We start from the raw sequence: 18,339 nt of genomic DNA on the forward strand, positions 1-18,339 counted from the left end.
CCAGCTATATGAAATGAAAGACATTTTTAAAAATATATGATTTTAATAAAAAATAAAACATGATTTTTACATTTGAGTGCAGTAGTGGTTTGAATGGTTTTGAGAATAAGGTCTGATTTATGCATGGTGTTTGTTGTTTGTTGCGTATCCTTGGTAGATACAATCACAGTATTGGAAGACATGTGGTATTGCATCTGTGTGCTTGGGATTGTTAGTCACAAACCCAGCAGTCTGATGTTTAACTTAACAAACTGTGTTTACAGCATCAGATGGGGATCGTGTGTGTGTGTGTGTGTGTGTGTGTGTGTGTGTGTGTGTGTGTGTGTGTGTGTGTGTGATGAGGATGATTCTAAGCCCATATTTCACTTGACAGCAGCAGTAATGATGTCCTGAAATTAACAAATCAATGATTCAGAGAGGCAACAGTATAACCAAAGATAAGGCATGAGTAGGTTGTACGCACATCACTCTGAATGTACCTAACAAGCCCAATTGCTGATCAAAACCAGCAAGTATAAAAGGCTTTCTTTTTCAACCCGGGGAATAAATCTTCTTACATTTTTAGAACCACTCTGATACTAGTGCATAGTGACTCTCACATTATTCAAATGTTTCCCAGAAATGTTTCCCAGTGGTTTCTTTTCAACAGACAGTCTCATGTCATGTCAAAATAATAACTGATAATCTCGGGCAATAATCTCAGGCATATCACCTCACACATCTTCATTTCCGGTTTTGAAATTTTGAGGCTCGCCTCTTTGGTGATTTGTGTTTGACTTGTGGTTTTTGAACTTGAATGTCCTTAGCAGGATCGACCACACAGCCGTGTTCCTCATAGTGACTCAGCAAACGGCCCCACAGAGAGCTGCGCTTCAGTAACTTCCGGTTTCCTATAAAAGAACACAGAGAGTAAAACACTAAAACCAACAGAAATATAACTCATTCACAAAACTGACAGTAAATGCCTACAGTTAAGATAGGGTGTCACGAAAGGGGAATTAATTTCCCTGGAAAATTAAACTGGTTTGTCCTGATCCTCTTTCTTTGATGTGGTTTTCTACGTACGCCACGGGTAAGATCAAATTTGATCCAAAGCACTTTCTATAAATGAGGCCCCAGAGCTCAATCCACTGTTTGGATTTGTTTATGTGTAGCCACTGCCAAAGTCTGGTAATATTAGCATTTTCTAGGTATAGTAAGTTATGTCATTTTCATAATTTGGGTGAACTGCGCTTTTAAGTTGTGTGATATTACATATCTTACCAATGATGCAGAGCCCTTCCTGAGCTCGGGTTAGGCCCACATTGACTTGGTGGGGGTCCATGATGAAACCAAGGTTCTTGATGAGCCACGCTTTGGTTGGCGCCGGGTCGATGTCTGACTCAGGACATGAACGCACGGTGGACAGGATGACATAACGCCATTCACTCCCTAGATTGAAAAGAGTATAAATGCTTCATGTCCAGTTTTCCTTCTATCTCTCCTCTTAGGGCTAGAATTAAATCAAACCCGCAAAATCCCGAGTGACAACATGTAACGGAGTCTGCTAAAAATATAAATGTCTTGACATAGAAAATAGAATGTTTGTGCTTTCTAGATAAAACAGCTTTACCTTGACTTTTTGTGATGGTGCTCACGTTGACATTGACGATACGCTGCTTTAAGAGGATACTGTTGATCTTCGACACCTGGGCGTTGTAAGGCGTCAAAATGGCGACATCTTTCCCTTCCACCCCAGCATGCTCGATCAACAGTGAAGCGATGCGAACCTGTTCATGAGAAAATATTTTAGCCACACTGTGGCTAATGTGAAGGAATGTACTCTGATTGAGATTTATTTGCACAACAGTCTCAGTGTTTTCATCTCACCACTTGCTCAGCCTCCTCCACGTTGGCCTTGGAGTTCTCGTTCCCCCGCTCTGTGGAGACCACCAGACTGATCTCCTTTCCTTCAACATGCCCAAAGAGGATGGGGGTCGGATAGCGAGATGGAGAGAGCATGACGCTGGCTCTCCGCTGTGCTCCCGACCTGAGAAGGCCCTCGTAGAACTCCTTAGAGGGGAACTCACATATGCGCTCATGCTGAGAAGACGAATCAGAGTTAGTTTGTTTTAAGAGTTATGGGAGTATACACAAACAACTCTGATGTGACAAGAGTAACACTTCATATCATCCACCACAGGTTTCGATGTTACGCAAGTGTCTTATCATATCATATCTTTATAATTGGACATCCACATACCATTCTGTACTGCGTATCAAGCATCATGGCCTTCTCGATGTAACGCTCAAAGAGAGATTTCTTCATACCCAATCTCGACACCAGATCACAATGGATAATTGGCTGTAATTGCTTGTGATCCCCCAGCAAAACAATCTGGAAGGTGGATTTCATCAGTAAAAATATCAGAACATTTAGTTTTTTGACTAGTGATAATCCTCTTTGGGTATTGCTTCTTGTAATCTAAATCACACTTCACACCACAGTGCTCTCAGTACTGTGTTAAAACAATTATAATTAAGAGAATTAACATATGATTTTACAATGATCAATTTATTATCCTAGTTAATATCTATGAATTAGCCACTGTCAGTTACCTGTTCAGGCGTATGGGTCACAAGAGGAATGAAGGCTTCAGGCTCAGTTGCCATGGCGCACTCATCAATGATGATCTGTTGCACGTCCAGCTTGGAGAAGTTTGGATTTGATGCCGCAGTGCAAGTGCAAAGAATGACATCATGCCTCACCAACTCATGATGCCGGGCTTTGTATAGGAGGCTTTTGTAGCTAATAATAGAGGGAAAATACATTTAGGGCAAAGCACAAAATTAAATGAATAATAACATCCTAATGTACTGTATATCTCAGAATTATACATGATATCAACGTGGTGCACTTCAATTAAGTTTTATTTATTTAGTTGAAATACCTTTTAATCTCCTTGTCTGTGATGCTTTCTCCCATTCGAATTCTTGCATCAAAGGAACGTATTTGAGAAGAGAATGGGTTCTCCTGCATTCGCATAAGATGATGCAATGTGATGGAACTGAAATCAAATTAAAAACGGCCATAAATTAAAATGTTTTAATGGTAAATGAAAGTCATGCTATGAAGTAAAGACACGTTATGAGATAACCAAAAATGTATAAATGTTAACAGTGGGTATTGCAAACTGCAAAACCTATGGAATCTCAATGCCAAATTGGATGTTCTGACACTCAAAGTGGTGCCGTTTCACTGTACATTTAATAAAAAATAGTACCTGAGCTCTCTGTTGGGTTTCTCCTCCCTGACAGATCTCCGTGACAGCTTCATGCTACTGCCTGGATACGGAAACTCCAACATCTCCATCTGATCACTGTAAATGCGGAGTGGCTTCAGTACCTCCTTCAGTTTCAGAAGTTGACCTTTGGCATACAGAGAGACAGGTTTATGACACATGCCATGTGTGATGATCTGTCTCACTGAGACACCAAGGCACTGATGCACAGATCTTTGTATGTAGAGCAATTGAAGTCCATAGATCTTTTATTCTGTCATTACTTTGGGCTGTCACACACCACTTGGGCATTCCAGCCCTACAGACACATAACATCAACACTGGATAGGCCTATTAACATCATGTCAGGTGTACAATGTTATTGAAAGTCAACTATTCCATAAACAAATACTTCCAAATAACTGTAGTATCATCTAGATACTACCATCACATCATACAAGGAAAGGGCACATACCAGCTACAACATCCACAGATTTATTGGAGGGGCCGCAATACAGAATGCACATCTTCTTTGGAGAGCCATCAACAGCTTTTGGCCTTTGGGTGGTTTGGACATTTTGGTTTTGCACGAAGAACCAGTAAACCAAGTGAACTCCAACCACTGTTTTCCCAGTCCCTGCAAAATATTATTTGAGATCATATTTACATACACATACCATATTGTTCTTCACATTGCACATACCTCCTTAGATATAGCCACCACTTATGCATCCGTACATTACATACTGTACATAGGTACCGTAAGTGTACATAGCTCATAACTGTATATACCTCTAACTACCGTACTTGCCATACTGTACCTCTCTATCTCTATCATGTTTTATATCACTATTTGCCCTTCTGGTTAGATGCTGAACTGCACCCCTGAAGTAATGACACAACAGCCATCTATTAACCATCTATTAACCATCTATTAACTATCCATAAACAATTCCTATACTCTTCACAAACCCTCTATATTTGATACCATAATGTAAAGTGTTATCCAATAAACATAGCAACAGGAAATGTAAAAGAAAAACCAGACCAAACTAAATAAACAGTATAACAACATCATATGGCAACAGTATATGGACAATGTGCCTACCTGGAGGGCCCTGAATGAGAGTGAATCGGTTCTGGAGGGCCTCTCTTATGGCATTGACTTGGCTATTGTTCAGATCTGGAAACTGGACTGAGGAACTGAGATCTTTAATCTCAAATCTGACTGGCGTCAGTCCTTTAGTTACAGGTACTATGTGAAACAAAACCACAAACAATGTAAAGGACCATTTATTGTGATAACATCCTCACAACCATGCAGAGCTTAAGTGGCATTATTTAAAACATTAAAAAATATGACGGCAGCTGGTGAAAGGCAACCGACCAAATCTTCAGACTTTTATTCTGAAAAATGTAAACAAATTGGAATTGAAGCTCATTTGTGGGCGGTGACTTAATTTATTTCAAATCACCTTTAAAAGAGCATTGATTAAAAACACATTGTTTTACTGAAAAGTTGTTGAAAATCAATGACGCACTCGCTAGTCAAGCCAAAATATTGCAATGCAATGGATTCTGTGAGTTCCATTTTTCGGAATAAAAGTCAGAACATTTGGTCGGTTGCCGACTTGTTCCCCCTTTCACCGGCTGCCGTCACAAGGATTATCTATGGTTGCTTCAGTCATCTACTCTTTGATTGTGCGAGGTGTTTCTACCTTTTGGTTTCGTGCCAAGAGCAATATCCTTCACAAGTTGATTTGCCTTGGTTATGTTGGTGATGGCATCCTCTTTACGTCTGCAAATTATACAGAAACATTCATTTTATGGCACGTTATTTCCTGGATTACAACTTCAAACATGTGGTGCCTACTGACTTGGGTAAATAAATAAAGTGGTTAAAACATCAAAAAACCTACACATCAGGTAGCAATTTGGGGATCAGTTCCACTGTGTATCTTGCATCTGTCCTGTAGACCCTTTCTGGAATCTCGGCCATAGACATGTGGTTAATCCGGAAGTCAATCTGAATGTAGGAGAGCTCTTTAGCTTCCTCCTCATCAGTGACTTTAGTAGTTATTCCATGAGCAACCCAAATAGGAGATTGGATGTCAGTGAGATCAACATGGTGTTCATTCACAGCAGTGTCAAAGTTTGGCACATTTGCCCTGACACTGGTCTGGTCCCTCATGCGAATGCACAAGAATGTGTGTTTAAGATCACACTCGATGGCCCACTGCTTTATCTTCTCAAGTGGCAACTGGAAGAATCCACAGAGTTGTCTGTCTTTATGTGTCTGTTTCCATGTCAAGTGCACATCTTCAATGACAATGCTATCGTTTTCTGAAACAGCATTGGAGGCTGATTCCATCTCACACAATGGTTTCCATATCTTCTGATATTCCATATAAGTGGAATATGTTTGCTTGGATGCATGAAGTGCATATTTGGAGAAACACTGAATGGTGTTTTTGGAGTGCTCCAAGCAAATCTCAAACTTGGCACTTACAATCAGCATGTGAACTACAGGCACTAACAGTCCTCGCGTGGTGTCTGCACCCAGTTGTACCTGGACTGTCATGCCAGGCTTTACCCTCAAGGTCAATTCAGCGTAGTGATGTGGATGGGGATTGGTCCTTGCCATCTTTAATGTATCTGCATGCAAACATTGGTCTGATCTTTCCTGTTGGTTGACACTTGTGCTGATGGTCTGCAGGGATTGAAGCATGCTGTCCCAGTTTTCTTCCTTGAGAGCTGACAGCATAGCTTTCCACGAGTCAGTAGGCACTGATGACACCGATGGATCAGGGCCCTGTTGTTGCAGTTCAACAATGATGTGCTCATTAGTGAAGGAGTATACTCTTCTCATCCATTTCAGAACCACAGAGTTGTCATGCTCGTTCCACTCTGGCTGGTCTGTTAACTGCATGTCCCTGTACAACATTGGCAACACGTCTGGTATGGATCTTCGATTCAATGGAAAAGATACCATTAAACCTCTTCCAATTTGGGACGCGTCAATGACAAAGGCTACCTTTCTTGCACTTTCGTTGTTCAGCTGTGATGCAAGACTCAAACTGTGGGCTTGCCTATCATACATTGATTGCCTGTTAGCTTTTTGAGAAAAGCTCAGACAGGACATGTCAATCTCAAGAGAAGTGTACCCAACTTCATTCTTTTTTAGAACTGAGTGCAGGACCCTCTGTACAATAACGTCCACATATCGCCGAATGGGTGAGGAGGCCCAAGTGTAGCTCTCAAGCTGAAGGTCGTAATGGCCAATTCTAGACAGGTGAGTTGAGTTAGAGCGCAGCACGTGTGACTTACGCATGGTCTTCCTTAATTCAATGACTAAAGGCTGAAGTTGGGGATGAATATCGTCAGTTGCTACAAGGTCCACAATTCCGTGGATATCCTTGTTTTTCCGTGCAGACTCCAGGCACCTCATGATGGAGGTTAAAACTGAAAATGTCTCTGGGGGCTGGGACACTTGCCCCTGATGGATTTCATTGACTGTTCCAATTGGACGCATCTGGTTAGAGGAACCCTGGTAAAGCGTAGAAACCACACCATTCCCCCCTCCTCTTCCATCCCTCGTCTTATCTTCAGCATTGCTACTCTGATCTGTACAGTGCGTCAAATGAATGGATATGGGAATCAACGCGCTGAATTTTTCTTTCAGTTGGCGAAGCTTCTCAGCGTTCGGCCGATCTTGGCATCGAACAGGGGTGCAGCTCACCGTCTTTGCATCGTTCAGCAAGTGGTTAGTGACAGCATGGTTGAACATGACCATGAGCTCCTCTACCATCTGATGAGAGCGTCTTCTACCGATGACCACATCTTCATCCGGAGACTTGTAGCACCAGTCTTCCTGTTTCCTGTCCTTCCTGTGTGTCTCAGAGAAGTGGCATGCTATGGCGAGGCAGCCTTCCAGAGTGTCATAAGTTGGGCTGTCATCAGCAGAGTTTTGGAGGATGTTTTCAGCCTCCTCATATGATAACTTCCTGTCTGAGCATATGACAGAGAGGAAAAATGCACTTGCCTTGATGTGGTCCGTTTTCTTGTCAATTTTCAATGTCAAAGATATGGCATTTCGTTCACACCCAGGGAGTAGACTGAAATTGTTTGTGCTCAGACTATTCGGGAACATAAAAACAGGCTCTCTTCCGGGGGGGTAGAACGCTGTTCCAATCTGCTGTGCGTATTTGTCTAGTGGACTGCCCTTGGTCACAAAACTTGCAACGTCAGCAATGTGAACTCCAATTTCATAGTCCTGATCTAAATCTCTCACACTGATTGCATCATCAAGATCCTTGGAATGTGCAGGGTCAATCGTAAAGGTAGTAAATTCTCGATAATCCCGCCGACTTTTTACATCTGCATTCAGATCCTTGATAATTTCAAGGTGTTTTTCAACAGATGGTGGGGGTGCCCTTGCCAATTGATACTCTATGTCCAATACTTCCAGTCCAGCATTTAGAGATGTCACTTTGGGGAGGACTTTTACTACAACTCCTAAGGGGTATCGAGATTTCTCTCGCCACTTCAAGACTTTGACAACAAAGAGATTGTTTCTTTTGGATTCCTCATTTATCTTCACAAACCTCTCGACTCTTAAATGTTCATCCTGTTTTCGCACTGCAATGTAGTTTGGCTTATCCTTCCAAAATGGTGTGTAGATTTTGGAGATGCAGTTGTTGATAGGTGTCATTACCTGGGTATCATGGGTATCAAGGGTACAGACGAACACCTTGGAGTTACTTTCACTGTTGAGCACGCTTTGCACTTTCCCATCTGGAGGATGGCACTCAATGTTCAATATCTGCACAGCAACCTGATCTCCAGGGAAAGAACGACCAATGTTCTTTCTACCTTTGATATTGATGCGGAGAGAAGGATCGTCAAGAGGTATGGCATAACCTGAGTAAAACCTCTCCATAATCAAGGTGCAGTGTTTGTAATCATTTAGACCTCTCTGTATCGGTGTGTTTAGACATGTAGGGGATATATCTTGGCTTGTTTCCATTTCCTGTCCATCAAGTTTGTTGACATTTTGCTCCCCCCGGACGATATCTAACAGACCCTCTGATGTTACATCCACTTGTACATTTGTACTCTCATCAAGAAGCTCCTTCAGTATCGGGTCTTCTATGTCAGGTATCTCCGATGTGGATGATTCACTATCACTGTCGTCCTCTGTATCCTGTTTGATGAATCTTAACATTTCTCTCACTTCTTGTTTCAGGATGTCTTCAGTAAAGGTTTGTGGATGTGTACTTTGTTTACTGATGCAGTGCTCGACGTAGCTCTTCCAGATTCTTGAACTTTTCCCAAAGTAGCAGAGAGCAGCAGCATCTCCAACAACAACAACCTGGGATTGAGCCCTGGTCATGGCTGTGTTCAGCACACGTGCATCATTGAAGACTTCCAGACAAGTCGAGTCAGAGAGGAGGAGGCTGTCACGGGTTTGAACGGTTGTCATTACTATTACCCTGAACTGTTTGCCTGTCAAGAAACCAAAACAGGTGTCAATGTTTTATGGGAAACTATCTGTTATGTTTGGAGAATAAAGAAATGGCATCAAATACATTAGGTCTTCATTATAAATACCTTGAACATTGGCTATATTTTCCACAGTCACTTGGCCAAGATGTATCATTCGAAGTGCTTTCCTGATCAGTGAAACCTATGTATGAAGAAGCATAGTATTAATATCACAAAACTATCTACACATTTGAAAGTGTAGCCCATTTCACCTCTACATAATAGTATGAAAATAAACACTGATATTCCCTTCATATAATTGATCATTACTGTTTGCCAATACCTTCAGATGACAAATAGCCATTTTACCTGGCATCCTTCAGATAGAACACAAATAGAGCTTTGATCCTGATCTTCCCATGTGAGTGGCCAGTCTTTGAGAAGATTCTGCACTATTTTGACCACGGTTGCAGCCTCCTCACGATTAAACCATGACATAGATAAGGGGTCCAGGTGGCATTCTCCTCTGACATGGTGGAACCTCAGTGGATATTCTTTAGGATGAGCTGGAACATTTCCAACAGCCTTAATGGCATCACACTTGCGAACATAAAAGGTCTTGGACACAAATTCCACTATCTCTTTGGTGGAGCGATAGTTCTCGTTGAAAATGATCCTGCTCTTCAGTGCAGCACTACTCTTCTGGCCTTGATAGTAGATGAAAAGGCGGTTCAGTAGAGTGTGATTGGAGCGTTGGTCATCTTCCACTGAGAAGAGCTTTGGCGACATCTGCATGTGATCTCCAGCTAAAACCACTCTGGTGTCTCGCCCTGCCAGACCAAAGGGCATCAGTGCCTCACATTCCAGCATTTGTGAGGCTTCGTCGATCAGGATGTGGGTGAAGTAGCCATCAGGGAGCTTCAGGTCGTGGAAGTACCTTGCCATTGCAGTGGTTGTTATGACTATTCTGTGGCAATCTAAGGCAGACTTTGTAGGAGGGAGGAAAAACTGGCCATCTTGGGCTAGCAGGCAGTAACTTTGTGTGATCTTATGTGTGGCACTGACAGGAACCCCTGGTTTATTTTCCTTTAACCTCAGTGGTTTAATCTCAGGGTGTCCAGAGCTGATGTATGGATGGAAGTGATCTTTGACATACAAATCTGCAGAATTGACAAAAGAGAGAGTTCGAGAGTTTAGCCTTTCTTGTTTCTTTTAGCAGTAAAACCATTTAATTGTTAACAACCATAACAACCATACAGAGGGAACCAGTCTATTCATTACAGTGTTTATAATACACAGGTTTTGTATCATAACAAATAGTAGTAAAAGAAATTAAAAATTCAAGTTATACAATTGGTGTTGAAGATGTTTATGGGTAATTTACCTGTCTGTATGAGTGCAAATCAGAACTCTGGTGTTTGGCTGCCGTACCAACTCTTTGGCTGCTGTCGCAAGAGTGGAGGTTTTCCCGGTTCCAAATGGTCCATATATAAGGAGGGGTGCTACAACCTCTGTACCATCCGAGTCCCCTATGATAAAATCAATGGCTGCCTGTTGCTTTGCATTGAGTCTCACTGCTTTGCACGGCATTTCATTAAGAGGGACACTACAGATTCCAAGTTCCGGTAGCACTCTCTCTGTGTTTGGAAGGAGATCTATGGCTTTGTGCATCTCACAGAACCTAAGACGACTCAGCTGGAACTGAACTTCCATGTCACATGTTTCATTGCTTTGTAGCTTAAGATCAGAGCAGCATCTTTTAGAGAGCTGCAAGTGCATTTTATTTTCACTTGTTGTGTCTCGAAGGATAATGGCTTCATAGACCTTGCGACTTTGATTCGCTTGGGATACAGGTGCTATGAGAGCTGACTGAACACCTCTTTTAAGTACCAAGCCCTCTAGGGTGTCTGGGGTAAGAGTGAAAGGGACCGAGACAGCACCAAACAGTTCTCCCTGAGGAGCAATCTTCATCCCAAACTGAGGGTCACACAGGGTGTCAGACAAGGCGATGGTCCCTTGAACATTGAGTCTGAAATTCATAAGAAAATGGAGAGACTTAGGTGGTTGGTCCTTCTTAATACAGACTTAAAATACAATTTTATTTATGGGAATCGTTTTTTTTTTTAACAATTGTTATTGGCTGAGAAGGTGATATTTGTGAACCATGTGAATAACTCAATATTTTCACAATATCGTTTGACAGCCCTAATTTCTATGGTTATCATCTAGTTGCCAAATCAGATTACCAAATTACAACAAGGTTAAGACACCTTAAAACTATGTAATAGTTGTCATATTTTGGTTATCATTTTGTTGTTTGACCTACATAGAAAGTGGTGGTCATAGTTCAGTTATAATTAAACACAACACAACCAGATTAAGGTTATTTTGCATATTTGCAATGATTCCCTCTTTGGGCAGCTCAGTATTTCCGACCATTAGAGCGACTGCGTCAATTCAGTTGGTCTGTGGTTATTCTAAAATCTATAATATCGTGACGTTTGTGTTTTGTCAAAATTGAGTGTTTTACATAATCTGATCCATTAGGTGTTTATTAATGCCTATGTGGTGTTATTTTTTTAAATGTTTACATTTTTGAGTTAGTAATTCATAAAATACAAAGGTTCCAACTCATAAAACATAATGGAATGTAAAAACGTTGACGCTCAATATCTCTGAACTACCCTAGACGGAGATAGAACCTTATAATTCTAAACTCACGTATTCTAAAATCTATAATATGCTGTCCTGGAGTAAGAGAGGTGGATGTGAAATGTACGATAATCGCTAAGAACCTTTTCACTTACAATCAGTCATTAACCAGAAAGTAACAGCCACATTGTACGTTTATAACAAAACAAACAACGGTGCACAACCACAATATGATGTCATACAAGACGCCATTCTCATCCCTGCAGGAAGTAGCGTTGCTGGAGGTGCTGCAGTATGTATGTATGTATTTGGGAGGAGTGCCTCGCACACATAAAAATGGCACCATGGTTTGGACACACACTCTGCTTTCATATTAAAAAAAATGTTACTTTAATTACCTTGAAATCACCTGATCTTCTGCCATCTCCTCTCTGTAGAGGAAACCGTGCATTCTCTCCTTGTAGTTCTGGTGATTCATGGGTGCACTGCTGTCATCAAGTGGTTTATACCGCAAGCTAATCTGAGGAGGCTTGTACTCCTGTAGTAGCTCTTCATGTACTTCGGTTTTGTCCAAACATGGGATGATGACCCTGTTCCCACAATGCCAACGTTCCAGATCCTGAGAGGGATGTCTGTCGCTCTCTGGTGGCTCCACTAGCTGAAGGTCTGACTGATTTCCTACTTTAACCTTGAGTTTCTGTAGGAGCACTGGTCTCATGTCAAAGTCAAACACCAGCCACTGTTCGTACAGGCCTGGATTGGGGGACTTGAATGAGACTGTGATGTCGTAGGTCATGTCTGTGTTACAGAACTGTTCACCTGTAGAGTAGGTGCAGGGCTCAGGACTGTTTTCACCCAGGGAGAAAGAGGCTCCAGGTTCCTGTTTCAACAAGGCAACCTCTACAAGGGTTCTCTGTAATAAGACATGACACTATATTATTTCAGAGGGATTCAACTTACAGGTCCAGAACCTGCCTCTCTATCATGCACTTCCACATTTTCCAATATCATGGAAGTGGATGGAGCCCACTTTCTGGCCAGGAGGTGAACCCCATTCATTTCTATTGTATTGGAAGACTTTGAAGTGCTAAATAACTGGACTTAAAAATGTCACTTGGTGTATTGACTGGAGTGAAGGTATGTGGTTCATTGTAGTGTGAATTGTCCCTTTAAGGTTGTGGCAAACCCCGGGGTAGAGTACTTTCCCCTTCCCAACCGGCCGTGATAACCGCAATGCCAAAGGAGCTGGAAGAGGACCGTTTCCATTGTCTTAAGTTTACCATCCCCCAGAAGGGAAATGCGAGCCATGAGCTCTGTGGAATGTGTTGAGGTGTCAAAGCTGTGATGTCATCAGTTCAGATTCGATAAGATGAATGATGGTTGGTGGTTTTTAGGATGATATAAAAGGAGACATCAGGGATTAGTCCTTTCTTTTGTTCCTGTTTCCTGTGGTGAGGTTCTCATCCATGACTCATGACTCTATCTCTGGGGCAATTCCCCACCAGCCCACAAGGTGGTGCTGTGGTGCAAGATGCTCGTTACATCTGAATGTTGTGGCAACATGTCTTTTATATTTAATACAAAATAGTGATTCAATGGTGAAAATGGTGTAAATATAATAAACTTGACTTACAATCATTAGTGCTGTTTTGGAGTAATTTCCCTAATGTGTGTGTGTGTGTGTTCTTGTGCTGAGGAATGCACAGTGGAGCACTCTGCCCTCTCGTTGCCAGGGGAACGTGAGTGTGATTGACGTAAGCAGGGGGAAATTACATTGGCTGAATTCTACCTGGCGGAAAAAGATTAAACGCTAATGACGTTAACATGGCCTGACGTGACAGGAAATAATTACAAAGCAATTCAGTTGATCTCAATGAATCGTGTAGATTATTTGTTGATTACTGTGGTTTATTACATTGAGTTTGGAAGAGAAGTTGGAGATAAAACGTTTAGGGCCACACAGACCGGAAGACTTGGTCCTGCTTCAGGCTGGGGATAAAGTGACCCGTACGTTCAAACACGAATGGCTTGCCAAGAAGGGATGGCTAACTGCTAGCACCTCCAAACATGCGCTGTTCTGTTTCCCATGCACGCTTTTTGGTGGGGGTGAGTTACTCTACCCTGGGGTGAGTCACATTCACCCCCAGCGAGGTGAATTTGCAGGGCCCCGAAATGGGGCACCGAGGGGAAAATGGGATGGTGACTGGGATGGTACCATCGGAGAGGCGTGTCCACGTTAGGAACTTGGTATAGTGAAGTGTCTGGCCATGCTCTCCCGAACGGAGGGGTAGTGTAATGCCCAGTCTGAGGGCACGGTCTCCCTAAGGAAAAGGGGATGGTGTAATGTCCTTGGGTATGGCTGGTTAACTGCTCCGCCAGTTAGCTCCTTTGGCATTGCGGTCAGCGCGGCCGGTTAGGAAGTAGGAGTTCGAGACCCCCTGGGGGTGAGTTACTCTACCCTGGGGGTTCGTCACAAAGGTATTTCAGCCTTACCTCTGACTGTATTTTAAACTTCCATGTCAGTGGCACATTTTCCTTCTGACCAGAGATCATCAAGTCCTGGTTACAGTGGACATCAACGCAGGCAATGTCTCCGACAACTAAAAAAAAAAAAAAATAGTATGTTAGTGTATGTAAAATCATTTGACATACACTGACCATGATGTTCCAGTTTGTGTCATAAAAGCCTGTTACTTTAGTGTATACGTTTTCAACAAAGGCCATACTTACAATAAGAGCCTTATTGACACTATCTTTGTACTCTCTCAGTAAAAGGTCCTGGTATGAAAGTAAGCCCTGCTCTCCAGCGGCAGTCACTTTCTTTCGAGCAGTCTTGTCTCTCGTCCGCCACTCTCGCAGTTCCTCCTCTGAGTGGGCGTCTACGCACCTGGTCCCAAGCACACATGTAGAGGCACTATGGACAAATAACATCATTGAGAAGTTTAATGAGTAGTTTGCTGAGACAACATTTCCTTGCTGCGTGAAGTGGTAAAAAAGAATGATGTCAGTTAATCATTTCTGTCAATCATTATTGTTTTTGATATTGGTATCAAATGACAATATGACTGTTGGGATAGAAATGGTGTCATTGTGATCTGATGTGTTGTGTTTAATTTTTTATTTAATTTTGCCATTTAGCAGACGCTTTTATCCAAAGCGACTTACAATGTTGATATGTTATGTGTACATAAACACTGACAAGAGTACCTTTCACATAGTTTGTAGGCTTGGTTTGTTTGTGGTGGGTCTCGATACTTCCCCTTTGTTGGCATACTGTCATACATGACCCGTGTACTGTGATCGAACGTGTTGCAGTGGTTCATGTAACATCCCCGTGAGGAAAACCCTACTTTACAGACTTTGCAAAAGTGCTGCTGTCTCAGGGATGGCAAAGGTACTGCTTTGGGCTGTTGTCTCTGGACCGGATGAAGCAGCTTAGAACGATCAAACCCCTGGCTCTCAGCTGTCCACACGGCCATCTCCACCTCATTGTGTGCAAACCAGCATCGGTCAGCACCGTGCTGGCATTGGTTCCCTCTCTCAGCATACCAACAGTACCTGAGATTCTGTTGATGCATCAACCTGACTTCCTCATACACAATCTTCGTTGGTTTTTCACATTGACGAAGAATCAAAGTCGGCCTCCAATGGTGCTTGTGTCTAGAACTGCATGTCGCTGTGTTTCCCTTACTGGAGAACAGCTGAGGAATACTATGGAAGCATGTTTTGCAGAGCTCCCTGAACTGGCCAGGAAACTGGCGCCGGATCGTCTCCCCCAGGCTGAGGTGGTTCATCCGGACTTCCTGTTGGGATTGGACCCCCGTCTCTTTTAACCAGTTGATAAGCTCAACATGACGATGCCCTGATTGCTTCAGAAGGGTCCACACCGTCGCCTCCTCTGAGCTTCTGGCATAGGAGCAGCGGTCTCCATGCCTGCTACAGCCCTGCCCTTCTTTAAAGTATCCGCACACCGCGTACCTCTCAGGTTTGGGAAACAATGGTAGCTGAGATACATGCTTCCATTTAGTTGTGGCTCCTTTCTGTTTGGCCAAGAGGAGAGGACTGGTGCAGCCATGCCTCTGGTTAATTACAGAATAGGTGATCTCCGATTCCTGTTTGCAGCATATGTCACATCCGACATGCAGATCATGAGTTGATAGTAATTGATGGAAGTCTGTGTTGTGTTCATCAGGTTGATGCTCAGTCATGGTTGGATGAGACTTTTTTTCTCTCTGAAAGACAAAGATGGTTTTAGATTTTTAATTTAAGATGACGGTGCATTTTGCTGTTTTACATGGTTCATTTACACAATCAATATAGAAAGAAAGGCCTTGAAATCGGAGCATAGCCGACACCTGAGATGCGAAGGGACGTGGATTGAGGTACATTGCAACTCGCAGTCATAACCCACTTGTGAGAACACAACCCCTCGCCTCATATGTGACATGTATGTACACTGTACATACTTTGTGTTTTGTCCCCCGCCCCCACCTGTGGTGTATGTCCCCACCTGTCCTACCCGCTGTACATACCTGATGTTTTGTTGTATTGTTCTTCCCATGATGGATGTATTTTTATCTTGTAGATAGTAATAGTTATTTGTCTGTATTATCTTGTAGATAGTACTAGTTTGTTTTGTCGGTCTTACATGTAACGATGAATTGAGAATCAAGGACCCCAATTGAAATAAGCCAGTGGCTTTCTTGGGTTTTTATCCTGTTAGTTGACCTTGTATGTAATATGTACTTTCATGTACCTACTTCTGCAAATCTTCTAATAAAGTTTTTCAATCAATCAATTCTAGTGTTTTGGTTCGCATGTCAGCATCCGATTTAATGTTCCGACTTTTCTTTAAAAAAATGTGAATAAATTTCGGCATTGTGGTGATGCTGGTGATGCTGACCGTATCATCTGTGTGAATGACCTGTACGATGGAGCGTACTCAACGAAAGATGACGAGCGAGACCTGCGGGTACAGGGTAAGGCACATGTCCCCACTACCTACGTGAAATTGGGCGACCCCTTCCCCTCTGCCAGAGTGTTCAAAACCCTGCTGTGTAGCGTCAGCAACCAGGGGCGGCTGCAACAACTAATATGAAGCTACCTGACCGACCTTGCACATTTTGTGCATATTTAATTAATGCTAATGCTAATTATTGTCTTAATGTAAGTGATTACCTGAGGAAGTTAATCTATTAGTTAAAAATGTTACCCTATTCACCTGCCATGTCTCGCCTTAAACTGTTACAGGTATTTTGGATTTGGCCCTCAAAAAAACGGTAACTTTGGGAGGGACCTGGAGGCTAAATTTTTTATAAAAGGTCCCTAGAAGTCAAATCAATCATCAAAACATGTTAGCCAGAGAGTAGTCACAGAATTTTGGTTTTGGACCCTACTATAGTTACATAGCACTATAACTACATACAGTGGAGCCCCTAGACTTTTGGGGGCCCTAAGCAAACAACATTATGGAGGCCCCTGGTAAGGGTCTTAGGCGGGTGACGATGTGGACATTTTAAAATGTATTTATTTCCCTGACACTAAAATATAATACGGTTTTACAAAGTTCGCGCATATGCGCGCGCTCGTGTGTGTGTAAGTAAAAAAAACAGTCTGAAAGACTAGCGTCTCTTTTACAAAGGAGCCCTGGCCAAGACAGCCACAATACAACAATTACATTTGACATAATAAAAGCACATAAAAACATGCAAAGCACATTACATAAAAACAGTAAAAACAGTACATGACCACAGGTACAGTAGCACACCTAGTACACATTGCGACATACTGGACCACAAGTAGCATACAAATTACATGCAACATGGAGCATGTAAATGATGCATGTAAATGTATGTAAATGATGGATCTTATCATGAATCCTTTTTAAAGGCTTTAATATAGGCTACATGATGTATTAACTATTTATATTTTGTACCCAGATGTCAAATAAATACGTAACAAATGAATAGTTAACTTGAAAAAAAAAACTGCCCCGCTGAACCAATGAGAAGGACGGGGGGGCGATGCTTCCCATCGGTCCGGCCTATCAGTGTCCTAGATTTGCCGCTCGCTCCGGGCGGCACATAGAATCCGTTCTATGGATAAAGGTCTCCAGACGTTTGGAGCGAGAGCAAAGCGGAAGTGGAAACGGCTGGCACCGCGAGACTAGCCAGCTATCAATAAACTACAATTCATCAGAGCAATTGCGCGTCATCTCCCTGTCATCAGAATGATCACGCCCCTTTTTGGGTGATAGAAGGGGAGAAGTTTGACTGGCGGTCAATGGGAATTTCTGGTCTTCGCTACTTTAATCCGATAAAATAAGAAAACCGTAGTGCTTTTTAGATATTAGGAGCCCAAATCCGATGGCCAGTTAGGCAAACTATATTATAGTGTCGTTGCCGATCAATGATCGACGTCGCTATATAGAGAAAATAATGAAATAGGGGTTGATTCATCAGAGCAGTCATACGTCATCTCCCTGTCATCAGGGATTTGTAGTTCTTCATTTGATTTGTCGTGTAAATCCCCAGACTGCCCAAATCCGATTGCCAGTCAGGCAAACAATTATATAGTGTCGTTGCCTATCAATGATCGACGTCGTTATATGGAGAACATTTATGAAATAGGCAATGAATGTGTGTCCTTTCAGTCTGCCTCCATGAACCACCCGACCCAAAGGCCTGAGGTGTTGTAGGAGGTATGAATATGATTTAGGGGGTATTTAGTATAACAGGCTAATGGGTTTATTGTGAGTTTACTTTGATTGTTTGTTTATTGCCTAGATCACCGTATTGAGAAGTCATATGGTTATGGGGGGTGATATTGCAAGGTAATTTAAGCACCTGCGCACCTTGCATGGTGGTAGTGGAGAGAGAGGGGAGCGATGTATTTTTGTTGACCGCATTATACGCATATTCTATACGCATTGTTTGTTATTTTT

At 42.4% G+C, this 18,339-nt stretch overlaps 1 protein-coding gene across 1 annotated transcript; it reads right to left on the reverse strand.

The window, feature by feature from the left end:
• Positions 1-723: 723 nt before the first annotated feature.
• Positions 724-15,604, reverse strand: LOC308171119 (3'-5' exoribonuclease HELZ2-like; the record flags this gene model as incomplete). The annotated part of the gene is given in 20 exon segments (XM_080545990.1): positions 724-890; positions 1,264-1,431; positions 1,613-1,769; positions 1,870-2,082; positions 2,243-2,377; positions 2,599-2,788; positions 2,931-3,047; positions 3,264-3,408; positions 3,736-3,897; positions 4,369-4,515; positions 4,979-5,058; positions 5,180-8,765; positions 8,871-8,946; positions 9,114-9,942; positions 10,129-10,773; positions 11,795-12,309; positions 13,890-13,987; positions 13,990-13,996; positions 14,127-14,310; positions 14,592-15,604. Coding segments are annotated over 20 exon segments (8,634 nt in total).
• Between the last annotated feature and the right edge of the window lie 2,735 nt (positions 15,605-18,339).

Source organism: Nansenia antarctica, assembly GCF_963989245.1.
Source record: "Nansenia antarctica genome assembly, chromosome: 15".
Taxonomy (NCBI): domain Eukaryota; kingdom Metazoa; phylum Chordata; class Actinopteri; order Argentiniformes; family Microstomatidae; genus Nansenia; species Nansenia antarctica.